At 42.0% G+C, this 15,175-nt stretch overlaps 1 protein-coding gene across 1 annotated transcript in view; it reads right to left on the bottom strand.

Annotated features, from left to right (window-relative positions):
• TXNRD1 (thioredoxin reductase 1) overlaps positions 1–15,175 on the bottom strand; it is a 130,238-nt gene that overhangs the window by 19,280 nt on the left and 95,783 nt on the right. Inside the window, 7 exon segments of the mRNA NM_001256962.3 lie at positions 2,982–3,089; positions 5,499–5,655; positions 6,720–6,796; positions 7,428–7,520; positions 9,654–9,879; positions 12,412–12,527; positions 13,728–13,870. Of these exon segments, the coding sequence (NP_001243891.1) occupies positions 2,982–3,089; positions 5,499–5,655; positions 6,720–6,796; positions 7,428–7,520; positions 9,654–9,879; positions 12,412–12,527; positions 13,728–13,870 (920 nt within the window).

The following is a 15,175-nucleotide window of genomic DNA, read 5'->3' as shown; positions in this document are numbered from 1 at the left end:
GTATGGAAAACATATTCAGAACCTTAAAATTTCAAAACATTTTGATAGGAAATAACCAGAGAAATGAACAATGAATTCTAAGGATGCTCAATATTCTATTTGTAACAGTAAAAAACTACAAACAACCTAATTAAAAGTGGCTTAACAAATGATAATGAATTATTACACATTTTTTCAAGTGATATTTTAGTAAATTAAAGGACAAAAAAATTCATGACACAACATTATTAAAGGACAGGAAACTGTAACAAACTTTGAAAAAAAAATTGAGACTGGAAGAAAACATGTAAAAATATTAGTAGCAGTTATCTCCTCATGAATTAGAACTTCCTTTTGGTATCATCCTAATTTTTCAAATTCCTATAATGAAGATGCACTATTTTCAAATTTTTAATTTATTTATTTGAAGGGAAGAAGCAGGAATATCTCCCATCTGCATGCGGGTTCACTCACCAAATTCCCGCAACAGCTGGGGATGGGCCAGGCTGAAGCCCAGAAGCAGGAACTCAGTCAGGGCCTCCCATTTGGATGGCAGGGACCCACATTACCTGCTGCCTCCCAGTGCACATTAGCAGGAAGCTGCAGTGGGCAGAAAAGCTGAGACTTGAACACATGCACTCCAACATGGAATGTGGGTGTCCCAAGTGGTGTCTTAACAACTATACCAAAGGCCTGCTTTGATACTATTATTATTATTTTTTAAAGATTTATTTATTTATTTGAAAGTTACACAGAGAAAGGAGAGGCAGAGAGAGAGAGAGAGAGGTCTTCAATCTGCTGGTTCACTCCCCAACTGGCCAAAATGGCCGGAGCTACACCGATCCAAAGCCAGGAGCCAGGAGCTTCTTCCAGATCTCCTACACGGGTGCAGGGGCCCAAGGACTTGGGCCATCTACCGCTTTCCCAGGCCATAGCAGAGAGCTGGATCAGAAGAGGAGCAGCCGAGACCAGAACCGGTGCCCATATGGGATACCAGTGCTTCAGGCCAGGGCATTAACCCGCTGTGCCACAGCACCCACCCCTTTGATGTTATTTTTACAATCAGAAAAAAAACTTATGTGTTATTAAATGGACCAAGATATTATATTCCACTACAAAAGCTAATGAAGAGGAAGTTTAAATTGGGCTTTTCTATCATAAGATTGACTTTTATTTAAAAATCTGGTCATTATGAGGTTTTATGGAAAACTTTTCCCTCAGGTATCTGCAACAGCACTGCCTGTGGGAGCACTATTCAAGAGTGTGACTCTCCCTTGGCTACATGATAAAAGGAGAGCAGCACAGTAAGTGTAAATTAAGAGCAATGCTGGAAACAGCAATTAGTCCCCATGGTCAAAGCAGCAGAACCTTAGCTAATTTTCATTTACCTTTTCTAATTTTCCCACATTTTTAAAAAATTTCCAACAATACTGTTTTAATAATCAAATGAAATCAACAAATTTGGTTGGCTTTTAAAAAGCAGAAGGAAATACTATTGGGTTAAGTGACAAACTCAGAAAATGAAAAGTAAATGATTGGGGCTGGCGCTGTGGCACAGCGGGTTAAAGCCCTGGCCTACAGTACCGGCATCCCATATGGGTGCCGGTTCGAGTCCCGGCTGCTCCTCTTCTGATCCAGCTCTCTGCTATGGCCTGGGATAGCAGCAGAGGATCACCCAAGTCCTTGGGACCCTGCACCCGCGTGGGAGACCCGGAGGAAGCTGCCTGGCTCCTGATCGGCACAGCTCCGGCCGTTGCAGCCATCTGGGGAGCGAACCAGCGGATGGAAGACCTCTCTGCCTCTCCTCTGTGACTCTGTCTTTTAAATAAATAAAATAAATCTTAAAATAAATAAATAAAGGTCAATGAGATAAAAAGCATTACATCAATACAATTTCTTCTAACAAACAACTATACAGTGATTGTTTAAGAAAATACCTGAGGTGGGAATTTGGCCTAGTGGTTGAGATGCTATGGTTCCCTATCAGAGTACCTGGGGGGTTCAATTCCTGCCTCTGGCTCCTGTCCCCAGCTTCCTGCTAATGCAGACCCTGGGAGGCAGCAGTGATGGCTCAAGGAGTTCTCGCCTCCCATGTGGGAAACCTGGACTAAATTCTTGAGTTTCAACCAGGCAGGAACAGCCCTGCACAGAAAGTGGGTATGAGGAATGCCCCCTCTTTTCATTGGAAATATACAACAAAGTATAAGGGTACTTAAAAACTGTGTGGAGAAAAATGGAGTTAAAATTTGTTTATTTTGCTGCAATCTCTTAAAAATTCATGATAAACTTTTTCCAACTTTTTCATAATACACATTTTCCATGAACTTTTCAAACCTCTCATGTGCACAGATTTTAAAGTTTTGCAATAAATTGAGCTTATTTTTAAATTTCTTTTTCCATGATCTTTTTTTTGGGATAGGCAGAGTAGACAGTGAGAGAAAGAGACAGAGAGAAAGGTCTTTCTTTTCCTTTCGTCCACTCCCCAATGGCCGCTGTGGCCGGCGCACCACGCTGATCCAAAGCCAGGAGCCAGGTGTTTCTCCTGGTCTCCCATGCAGGTGCAGGGCCCAAGGACTTGGGCCATCCTCCACTGCACTCCCGGGCCACAGTAGAGAGCTGGACTGGAAGAAGAGCGACCGGGACAGAATCTGGCGCCCCGACCGGGAGTAGAACCCGCGGCGCCGGCGCCACAAACAGAATATTAGCCTATTGAGCTGCGGCGCCGGCCTTCCATGATCTTTTTGAAGTACTCTAGATTTAAGAGTAAAGCAGTAATCAATTTACTCTTGAATGGTTAAGGGAAACAGATACAGAAATAGAGAAAATAAAATGTATCTAAAACAAACGGCCAAAACATCAATAATACGTAAATTGGGAAAATGAGTAGATGGAAAATCTAGTACCACTTTTCAACTTCCTCATATTCTTGAGATTATTTAAAATTTTAAAGGGAAAAAAAAATCAAGAACATGGGAGGAAAGAGTTTGAAAAGGCAAATTTACCTCAACATTTTCTTCCCCAAATTTCTCCACAGCTTTCTCTTCAGAAAGGCCACAAGCACCATATTCCAAGGGAGTAAACACAGTTGTTGGGACATTTTCATAGTCACACTGGTTCAAAACAGAGGGACAGAGTTAGGATAAGTAAAATTACATCTTATCAACAAAGAAAAAAAATATACACACACTGCAAAACGCTCAAAATTGGGAGAGGAAAGATGACTGACAAACTTCTACCAACAACATGTGATGTCTCAGTCCCAGATATTAACCCACCACACTGTGAACCACCAACTACTCAAGTGTGATGTCCTCGCAGGGATCTCGATCTCTGTGCTCCTCGACCTATCTGCCAAATGATGCTACCAACATCATTCTCATGGAGAAGCCAGAAATGATACTCCACCCAATACAACAATCTCATACTGCCAGTGACAAAAATTAACAGAATTTTTGGGGACATCGATTAGGTATTACATATGAAGAGCCACAAAAGTATTTTATGTCTTTGGCCCAATAATCCCACTTTTAAAAATCTGTAAGATTATAAAATACCAACTTATTAGTATAATAATATAGTAATATAATAATATGCAGAAAAGGTTGTGTGTATAAATTGTGCGATTAGCAACAATGGAGTAGGTTTAAAATCTCAGCAACTGGGAAATGGTTCTATGGCACTTCCACAAAATGGTAATAAAGAAACAATAAACAGTTAATGTCTATGATGGTATTTCCCAAAGCATACTGTATGATGTTATTAGGTACAGATGATGAAAGGATTCTAGATTCAGGAAGTTTTTAAAAAAAAGCTGCAAAACAAAAAGGTTTCTCAGATTTCAGAGAACATATAATATGCCAATGTGAACTGCAAAAAAAAAAAAAAAAAAGTATTAAGTAAATGTCTAACGTGCTTTTAAATGTCAATTGGTAAACCTAGCAATGACTTCTGTACATAGCTGATCCTAAGTAGCATTCTGTATTTAAAATATGAGAAGTGTAATTTTCACTCTCTAAAATAGGGTAAAATCTTTAAAATGCGCCTCCTTCTAAAAGCAATAAATGTAATCCTTTTTCTCTAAAAGGAGCATAAGCACCTCTGAATTCTCTAATTCAAAAGTTAATGTAAACATCCACTGATTTACCCTCCTGCTTTAAATTAGAAAACAAACCGAACAGGAAGCACCACTTTTAGCCACTGCACAAGAGGCAATGTGGGCCTGTGATCCATGAAAGAAGGAAACTATGAAGTAGGTCCTACGACCGCTCCAACTCACTGCTCAGACGCAGTTTCTCAACCTCTGCGGGCAGGGGAAGCTCAGAGAGAGCCCACAGGTCTGCCGCAGTTACGGAGACAGACCTCGTGCGGCTCAGGGAAGCCACAGTGGCCACAGTAGCTTGAAGTTGGAGAAAATGGAAATTGGAGAGCACAGACAGCTCTCTCCTTCTACAGAGGGCCTCCCGAGGCCAGGAAGCAAGAGAACTGTACCACAATGACTTCAAATTTATTCAGGTGCAGCTTTCTGTGTGTTCACCCTTTGGTTATTGCTGGTATAGAAAAAAAAATCTTACCACGTAAGGAAATGACAAAATATAAACTTGAGAATAAAGTATTGCCATCTCAAATTGTGTCTCTAGCCCTTCTTGGTTTATCAGAGCCTCATCAACTGCTACAAGGAATATAAAAAGTCACTCAAAGAGGTAGTCACTTTAAGTTTATTTCAAACAGTAATGTGAATACGAATCAACTGTTATTCCCTGGACACCCAGTCATTCTGGTACTAAAAACCCTTTTTCTCCCCTTCAATCTGTATTTCATTTTGCTACAATCCAAAACAACTCAGGTCACAAATAAATTCTACTAGCATCACGCTGCCAGGTTTCCATTATTAAAAAAACTGAAACAACCTACAGTGATTTATACTCAAAGGATTTGTGCCCAAATTCTTTACAATTAATTTTCTAGAATTCTTTTAAAAAATAGGTTTTCTTTTCTGACCATCTACTCCTGTGAAATACACTCAAGAGTTCTGATTTCCTATACTGACTTGTAACACGTAGCATGTCTACTTTTTCCTGAAAGGACAGGGCAATAAATCCTGAAGAGCTGTTTCAGCACTTCCGCTCGTTGGCACCACTGCCTAAATCCCCAAGTCTTTCTGTAGCCTCGACAGGTACCCACAAAAGACTTGGAAAATTATACCTGTATCTGTAATAAATTATTGTAAAATACGACTACCGTGAATATGGTGACTGTTAACAGTGCTGAAATTCAATCAAGCTCTTTTCATTCTTAGTGTGGTTCCAAGAGTGACAATTTTATCATAATGGAGTCACAAATGCAGAGCAGTCTTAACAACGCCTTATTTGGCATACAGCTAACAAAGCACATCTGGGCTACCGTCACCAAATAATTAAGTTATCCAACACCTGGAAAACTTCCCAACTACCCCTTAAAAACAGGGAATGGGAGTCGTCCTTACCCACAGCATTGCAGCTGCCAACAGCCGCAACACTCACCTTGACAGTGGAGCCGGCGTAAAGCCTCTGTGCCAGCAGTCTTCCTGCCTGGATTGCTACAGGGGTGAGCTCCAGCTTTCCCTCCAATATATCGCCAATGGCATAGATGTAAGGCACATTGGTTTGTTCTTCATCTGTGACTGGTATTTTTCCAGTCCTGCAGGGTCATTCAGTTAAAAATCATCATCAGTCACCACTACTTAAATAAGCACAACAAAATCCCCTTTACCCCCTGGAAGCCCAAAACTATCACTCTGGTTGAGGGCAATGTTCTAATATATTAAAACCAAAGCAAGGGGTGAGTTTTTGCCATGGTGGTCAAGCTGCCCCTGGAAACCCCCACATCCCATATCTGAGTACCTAAGGTTTGAATACTGGCTCCACTCCCCATTCTTACAACTAAGGTACACCCTGGGAGACAGCGTGTGATGGCTCAAGTAGTTGGGTCCCTGCAACCAAGTGGGAGACCTGGATGGAGTTTTGGTTCCCAGCTTCAGCCTGGCCCAACCTCAGCTTCTGTGGGCATTTGGGGAGTAAACAAGCAGATGGGAATTTTGTCTGTCACATTTCTCTGCCTTTCAAGCAAGCAAACAAAACATCTCAGAAGAATCAAACTGCTTAGTGACAACTGTGGCCACTATATTGAAAACTGAAGAAATAACAAGAGTGTAAGAAGCTTCAGAATGGGAGGTCTACGACAGAGTGGGTCAAAGGACAGACCATGGGGAGGCTGGGCAGAGGCATGTCTGGTGCAGCAGCAGCCGCCACTTGGGCCGCCACAGTCATCCTGGAGCGCCTGGCCTGGTTCACGTACTGGCTCTGCTTCTGGTTCCCACTAACACACACTCGAGGAAGCAGTAGATGATGGCTGAAGCACAGGAGTCCCCGCCGCCCACATGGGAGACCTGAACTGAGTTCTGGGCTCCGGGCTTTGACGTGGCCCTGCCCCAGCTGTTGCAAGAGATTAAACCAGCTTATGATCTCTGTGTGTGTCTCTCTCTGCCTTTCAAATGATTAAAAAGAAATATTTAAAAAGTTAGAATTACAAATAACCAAAAAAGGGGAGGAGAACCCAGAAGTTACTAACGTAAATGGCAGTGGAAGAAGTTTTATATGCCTAAAAAGCAAACTCTCCAAAAGTTTTTAAAAATCTGGAACTCTAGATCAATGTACAAACTAACTGAAATTGCATCAGTATGACATAAGATTTTTTTTTCTTACTTTTCATTTATCTTCACTCCCACGGTTTCTAGGCCAATTTTTCTCGTGCAAGCATCTCTTCCTATTGCCAGCAATACCTGAAAAATGACTACTATATTAGTAACTATTAACAAAAAGGCTCTGCATGAATTAATCATATTTTTCTCCGTTTATTAAGGCAATCTCATTTCATTTTCCATACTTGGAAAGAAAATATGTCATTAAGAAAATAATGCAGTATCTAAACTAATTAAAATCTTTAATGAACTAAAATCCTCTGATATAGCCAAAATCGTTTTTTACTTTTGATTAACAAAAAGGAAATTAACAATTCCTTAATAAACCCAATCAAGATTAGAGCCAAAGCACAGCCCATGATTAAATTTACTTAGTTTTTAAGTGCTGGGCTGAGGAGATTAAAGGACACGGGTCATAGAAATTTTAGCTTATTTCATAATTCTGGTGCCTTTTAATAGCTATTTGACAAACAACATAACACTTGATCTTAGCCAAAAGGCCGAGAGGTGATGACAAACATTTTAAAGAAAATCTGAAATCATCTCTGTACCAAAACAAATTTCTAATATCACAAGGAATTACAATGTATTAGAAAAGGCACAGCACCAGTGCATTTTAGAAGTAGCAAACAGTCGCTCTAAATACAGAGCAGACACTCAGCAAGCGCATTATTTGCCTTCTGGCAGAGTACTAAGCTGGGCCATTCCTTACCGTATTATATTCTCCCTCAATGGTTTCTTCACTATTGGTGGACTTGGCCACCACTCTGAGTCGGCCTGGTGTCCCTGCTTCAATCTGTTCAACCTACAAAAGGGAGAAAAGGCACACTCTAAAATAAACATACTTATCACGGGGGACAATGCATCTTCCCTCGTCTGTCTGGTTAACCCAAAGTTAAAATCGGTCCTGACAGGTCTTCTATGTCCCACCTCCCTCACCTTCACATCATTAGAATGATAAGTGATTCTTTTATGTATCCCCTTATTTCTTGCTTTTTTATGTTGTTTGCTAGAAGAGTCTTCTTCCAAATGGTTCTTAAACAGAACAAAATTCAGAGAGAATGCAAAAAAGAAAAAAAAATCCAGGGAAAACACACCACAGTCACTAAATCAAACCAATGACTTACTGCTTTCCCCAGCTTCCCGTCTCATAATTAACCCCAGAGAGCACCACTGTGGCCCAAACTTAAAGATTCCCTTTTACCTACAGATGCTCAGCACCCATTGACAGCAGGAACAGAAACTAGAGGTCAATAATACAGGTAACAGCTAGAAAGTCCTAAAAACCACGTAGGAAGAGATGTGTGTATTTATCACAATCAGGTGTTGCCTTGGGTTGTTACATATTTAGGAAGCAATGAGCAAGTCCTGATACCTGTGCTACAGCAAGTGAGAATGAACACGTCAGCATGCTACACACAGATATCAATGATAACCTACAGACTGGGCAGCGATCACTTAGAAACCCTATCACCTGGAAGCTTGCTGTGGCATGGGCCAAGAGCACGGTTTGCAAATGCATGACTCATTCCAAACAGTTCAAAATCATTTTTGGACAAACGTTAACAGTTACATGGCTTGGGGCCAGCTTTGTGGCACAGTCAGTAAAGTCGCCAACTGTGATGCTGGCATCCCATATGGATGTCAGTTTGTGTGTCCTGCCTGTTCCACTTCCAATCCAGCTTCCTGCTAATGGCCTGGGTAAAGTAGTGGACGATGGTTCAAGTGTTTGGGCCCCTGCCACCTACCTGGGAGATTCAGGTGAAGCTGCTGGCTCCTGACTTCAGCCTGGCCCAGTCCGGGCCATTGTGGCTATTTGGGGGGTAAACAAGTGAATGCAAAATTGTGTGTGTGTGTGTGTGTGTGTGTGTGTAACTAAGACTTTCAAATAAATAAAGAAATCTCTAAAAAACAAAAAAGTATGCAGCTAACCTTTGCCCCCTAAATAACAGCCAAATCATACATTTTTCTGAAATATTTCCCAGGAGAAATCAGTAAAATCACTTGCAATTTCTACTACACCTTTAAAATATAACTACTGTAAAGGGAAAACCGGTAAGGGTCATTTTATTTTCAGTATCAGTGAACAGTGAAGATTTCCTTCTTGAATTTCTTTCCCTTCTTAATAGCTAAACCTCTTTGAATGTCACACAAAATTCTTTTCTGCTTAATTTAAGTGGAAATGTTCTCTCTTTTGAGAAGAGTTGAATCAGTGGATGTTAGGGTTTACTTCAAACGGTAAGGGCTTCATCCTCCCTCTACCCTTCCTCCCTCAACCACTCTGTGCTCCAGTCAAGCTCTCTGTATGCAGGACAGTCTTGCTCCCCACAGAGCCTTCTGCACACGCAGTGTTCTCTGTTCTCTATCCCCCTGTAGGGGTTCCTTCACTTCATAACACAGTGAGTTCAACATCTGGCTACTGGAAGTCAGATCCCGAGCAGTCCCATTTTACCAGGCACAGTTCACCAGACTTCCAAAAGGGTTCCCAAGTGCCTGATGTTAAGCTATCAGCCAGGAAGATGTACAGTGCAGCGCATGCAGTTTCCATCCTAATCACAGTCCCAATGCAAACACATCATCCATCCCTCCACTTCCTGAAACACAGCTACAGCAATGAGGTACTCAGAAATCCTCACAGAAACGTCATGCAACAGACCCACTTTAGACTTACTATATGCAGGGACTGCTCTAAGTACTTCACAAGTGCTAGCTAATGTAATTCTCACAAGAACTCTGAGGTGGACACACTCATCATCCTCAGTTCACTGAAGATCTGAGGTCCAGAGAGGTGAAGTAACTCTTCCAAGGTCACATGGCAAGAAACTCGCAGGGAAGTATCTGAATCCAGGTTACTTTCATCCTCATGCTCATACTCTACCTATCAATGTTACAGAGACCCTGAGTATGGAAGAACAAATCTGTCAGCGACCTCACTTACCTTAATTGGTACAAACTGCCTTATGAACTTGACACCATGTTCTTCCATGTGTGCACCAATTTTGTTGGCCATGTCCTGGTCAAATCCTCTCAGAAGAATGGACCGTACCATAACAGTGACATCTAGACCAATACCAGCAAGAAATCCAGCGCACTCCAAAGCAACATAGGACGCTCCAACCACCAGGGTCTTGCCCGGGCAGTAAGGTAAGGAGAAAAGGTCATCACTGAAAAGAATTAAGGAAGGAGGAAGGGGAAATGTTCATGTATGAGTAACAACGAAACCAAAGTAACTCTTTTTATTTTCACAGGAACAAGATACTTACAAGATTATAAACACTCAACTAACCAAACACATAATATATGAGAAGTTTAAGGTGTTAGATAGTCTTTTCTTGCCATTCAGATGCTTTGGGCATAGCTCAAGTTATTCTGGCTAAATACATTGTAAGTCATGTAACTTTTTAAAAAAAGACTTATTTTTATTTATTTGAAAGGCAGAGTTACTGAGAAAGGTAGGGACAGAAAGAGAGAGGTCTTCCACCAGCTGGTTCACTACCCAAACGGCTACAATGACTGAGGCTGGGCCAGGCCAAGCCAGGAGCCAGGAGCTTCTTCTGGGTCTCCCACATGGGTGTGGGGGCCCAAGCACTTGGGGCATCCTCTGCTGCTTTCCCAGGTGCACCAGCAGGAAGCTGGACCAGAAGTGGAGCAGCCAGAACTTGAACTGGTGCCCATGTGGGATGCTGGCACTGCAGGCTGGGGATTTAACCCGCTGCGCCAAAGCACCAGCCCTGCCATTTAACTTTTGACATTTGTCCAAAACGATTTTGAACTGTTCGAAACGATTCATACATTTGCAAACTGTATCCTTGTCCCCCACTACTCAGCTCTCTCCAAGGTGGAAAACTGTGTTACTTTTCACCTATAACATGAATTATCAAGAGTAGAGAGATGGACAGGGAAATTTTCCAATATTTTGTTTTTGTAATACAAAAACAGTATTAAGAGGTAGGACATTTGGGAGGTGATTTGGTCATAAAGGTAGAGCCCTCATGCCTGAGATTAGTGTCTTATATAGAGGCCCAGAAAGCAGCTTGCTTTTCCTGCCATACGAAGACACAGCAAGAAGGCAGTATCTATGAACCAGCAAACCGGCCTCACCAGAATCCAGATCTGGGGACCAGTGTAGTGCTGCAATGGGTTAAGCCACTGCCAGTGACACCAGCAACCCACACTGGTGCACAGGTTCGAGTCATGGCTGCTGCACTTCTGATCCAGCTCCCTACTAATGTGAAAGAAGCCGAAGATGGCTGAGGTACTTGGCCCCTGGCACCCACATGGGAGACTGGGATGTAGTTCCTAGCTCCTGACTTCAGCCTACACCAGCCCCATCCGTTGTAACCATTGGGGAGTGAACCAGCAGATAGAAGATTCTGTCTTCTGTCTCTCCATCTCTGTTATTCTTCCAATAAATAAAATAAATCTGAAGGAAGGGAGGAAAAGAAAAAGAACCAGATCTGCTGGCACCTCCAGAACTGGGAGAAATAAATTTGTTTATAAGCCACCCAGTTTGTTTGCTACAGCAGCTGTGACAAAGCGCACATCCAAGACAGCATTGACAGCAGCTGCTGTCTGAGCTGCCCCTGGGTAAGGTATAAAAGATAAAATCTCATCACCAAAAAAGGAGTTTAAAGAAGAGCTTTTCATAGCACAATCATGAATTCCAGGCAAAAGGCATCCAGAGGACATATTTTTACTAAGAATGTTTCTTAATAACCTAGTATTTTAAAATTCCTGGCCAGCGCCGCGGCTCACTAGGCTAATCCTCCGCCTTGCGGCGCCGGCACACCAGGTTCTAGTCCCGGTCGGGGCGCTGGATTCTGTCCCGGTTGTCCCTCTTCCAGGCCAGCTCTCTGCTGTGGCCAGGGAGTGCAGTGGAGGATGGCCCAGGTGCTTGGGCCCTGCACCCCATGGGAGACCAGGATAAGCACCTGGCTCCTGCCATCGGATCAGTGCGGTGCGCCAGCCGCGGCGGCTATTGGAGGGTGAACCAACGGCAAAGGAAGACCTTTCTCTCTGTCTCTCTCTCTCACTGTCCACTCTGTCAAAAAATAAAAATAAAAATAAATAAATAAAAGGAGTAAAATGCCTGAACCACAGGGTTAAGTAGTGTTATCACCTGATGGAAATTTTAAAAAAAATTGCAATGCAAAACCTCCTTGCTTGACTCACGTATTTCAGAAGGTCCCTAACAATGTTGTACGCATTCAAACAGCAGTGAGTGGGGCCTAGTGAATGATACATTTAAATGGCCAGCCATCCTGATTTTTTTGGTGTCCACTTTGCAAGGGTGACAGGGTATCACGATCCTGGTTTTGCAAAAACTAGATGTACAGACATGTGTGTCTCCCTTATTTTAAAAGAAGTCTGTGAGTATCCCTGTGGCTTTATATGGGACATGCTTATACACACATGCATCAATAACTTTCAAATACAAATATAAATGTGGATCTTTGTACAACTATGCTAGCAGTGATAGTAACTGTGTGGTAAGATGACCACCATTTGTGGCTTTGAATTTTTCAAATGTTCTCTTAAAATGATTTTTCCCTTTCCTCTTCTATTCCCTTGTCCCTAAAGGAAAAGTGTGACAAAGAATTCAGTCTGACATGCAAAAATTGGACTAAACTGGCCTGAAGAAAAAAGTAAAAGCAGAACTCCACGGAGCTGTCTTCCTCTCTCTGCTGCCCCCTCACCTGCTGATGCAGTACTCCTTGTCCCCAGGGATGCCCAAGTAGCGCGGCCTTTCCCCGGTGGCAATGAGAAATCGCTCTGCTGAGTAAATTTTTTCTTTGCCTTTATTATTTGTTGCCTACGAAAGAAACAGTATGTTAACTTCAATATGCAATCATCCCTTAGAATTTTAAACTTATACTTAACAAAGGACATTATCTGTCTCATTTTATGCTCACACAAACTTGGTAATACAGTATGAGTCTCTAGCCTCCTCCTCTGGTCTCCTTTCTCTTCTCTCCTGCTCGCTCTCTCCTCTCATCTCTCTCTTCTCTCCTAGTTCCTCTCCTCTCTTGTCTCGCTTTTATACTCTCCTTCTCCCTCTTTTTTCCCTTCTTCATCCCACCCCTCCAGTCTGCTGTGTTTTAGGTCAAGTGCCTAAGCCCCACATGGCCAACTGAATATGACATCATGGGCCTAAGGTATTCTTAGGAAAAAGGCAACTGTAACTGTAAAAAGACACTGAGTTCGAAGGAATTTCTCTTTGAATCTAGGAACATCACTACCTTTGAAAATATCGCTTTGTAACTTGCTGAATTTATTTTGCAATTTATTTTAACAGGTTTCCAGGTAATCAGTATTCAATGAAACAGCAATGGGTAATTAGTACTTGTTTTAGATGGATGCAATTTAAATTTTAATTGAATTCAAGTAGAGATGTATAATATCACCATCTTAAGTCATTTAGGTGTAACTGCTAATTTATTGTAAACTCTAGTATACTCAGCATGTTAAATTTGTGTTAAAAATGTTATAGAAATGTGCATTTATTAAGGAAGGTTAAAAGGAAAGAGTTATTTTGAATAAAGAAAGGACACGGTTTGTAAGATTGACTTCATCCTAATGGCTAGTTTACTCTAGACTGGAATGGAAATGATGGAATGTTTCAAGTTGAAGAGGGTGTGTGGAAGTCACAGAAGGTTACGAAAGAAATCTTGGATCTTAATGAGAAAGCCACAGAGGCCTGAGAAATTAAAAAAAAAAAAAAAAGACATAGTAAGGCTGAGAAGTTAACGGACTTGCTCAAGCGGCCAGTGCTAGCAAGTAGCACAGCCAAGCCTCAAACCCGGAGCATCTGGCCTGGTAAGTAACCCCACAGCCCCCTCCCCCACCAAAGGTGCCCCAGGAAGGTGTGGTGGCAAATTCACTAACCTGGAAGGGCTGGGTCACAGGGGTTATTACTTTTATGACACTTTTCATACTTCATGGTATTTTTTTCCACCCCTACCACCAACCAAATCTCATTTTGAAAAAGTAACTCAGTATGTCACACAATTACCTTAATCTGATGAGGACCAATGAATTCCCCATAGGCATTTTCATAGACCACCTTCTTCTCCCGCAGGGCTACTCGGTAGCCCCAGTTCAGAGAGCCGATGTGATTCTGGACCGCTTCTGTCATTTTCTCCCAGTCATGTTCAACTGTGTAATAAAGATAGAACATTTAGCTTTTCAACTGCGTAACACAAAAAAGCAAAGCTTTTGAGAGAAAAGAGGAGTTCTTCACTTTGAGAACATCAGCAACTTTTTCATCTTTGAAGATTTTTTTCCCCTTTCAGCAGAGTAAGGCAAGGCTTCTTGACAATTGTCAAAAACATAATAGTCATACACAATCATTCTGTTTTATCTAGAAATGAACTGGAATTTTACTTTGGATTGTAAATACTAATTGCTGGGGTGTGTGTGTATGTGTGTGTGTGTGTATACACACACACACAGGGTTAATTCTAATTATATTTAGTTGGCCCCATTATTAAAATTCAAATTTAGGGGCTGGTGTTGTGGTGCAGCAGGTTAAGCCACCACCTACGATGCTGGCATTCCATACTGGAGAGTCAGTTCAAGTCCAAGCTTGCTCTACTTTGGATCCAGCTCCCTGCTAATACACCCGGAAAAGAGGAAGATGGCCCAAGTGTTTGGACCTGTGCCACCCATGTGCGAGACCCAGCTGGAGTTCTAAAATCCTGGCTCTGACCTAGCCCAACCCCAGCCATTGTGGGCATTTGGGGAATGAACCAGTGGATGGAAGATTGTTCTCCTTCTCTCTGTCATTCTACCTTTCAAATAAACAAATAAATTTTTATTTATTTACTTTTCCTTTCAGCTTCCTAACCCGATAAAGTAAACCTGTAGCCCCAGTACATATTCTACATTCCAACCATATTAAGCCCCCATGTTCTACTGACTACATTTCTCCAGTTGATAGCATAAGGCTAACATCCACTAGTACCATACACAAATCTGGGAACTAAACCCCACACAGATGAAGAAAATTTATGAGCCTGAGTGACACTTCCCTGGCATTATAACTTATCTAAATTTACGAGTCAGTGGCACAGGAAGGAGACTGTATGGAAATCACAAAAGCAATTTCCATAAATCAAAATCTGTGTGGATTCCTTTTTTTCCAATAGATTCTAAACCTTTTCAGATGAATATTCTTGTTGTATGTCTCAAGCCATAGCATTTCTAAAATGTCAACCAAGCAGTCAAATAAACTCCCTGAAGGAGACCCTGTTGATAACAGGAGGGGGATGGGCATGTATGGGCAGCCTCGCTGGTAGACATTCAGACACGTGAGTCAGTAAGAATGTGGAGGACAGAAAAGGCAGTAGAGTGATAGATGACTGGCACCCTATGGATCAAACCCATGTTTCACAGTCAGAAGAGTCTATGCAACTGCACATGTAGACGGGTTGAGAAAACAAGGTGGGCTCAGAAGCACAT

The sequence above is a fragment of the Oryctolagus cuniculus genome, chromosome 11, assembly GCF_051225735.1.
Source record: "Oryctolagus cuniculus isolate XC-2025 breed Fujian yellow rabbit chromosome 11, ASM5122573v1, whole genome shotgun sequence".
NCBI classification, from domain to species: domain Eukaryota; kingdom Metazoa; phylum Chordata; class Mammalia; order Lagomorpha; family Leporidae; genus Oryctolagus; species Oryctolagus cuniculus.
This window is presented reverse-complemented; position numbering and strand designations above follow the sequence as displayed.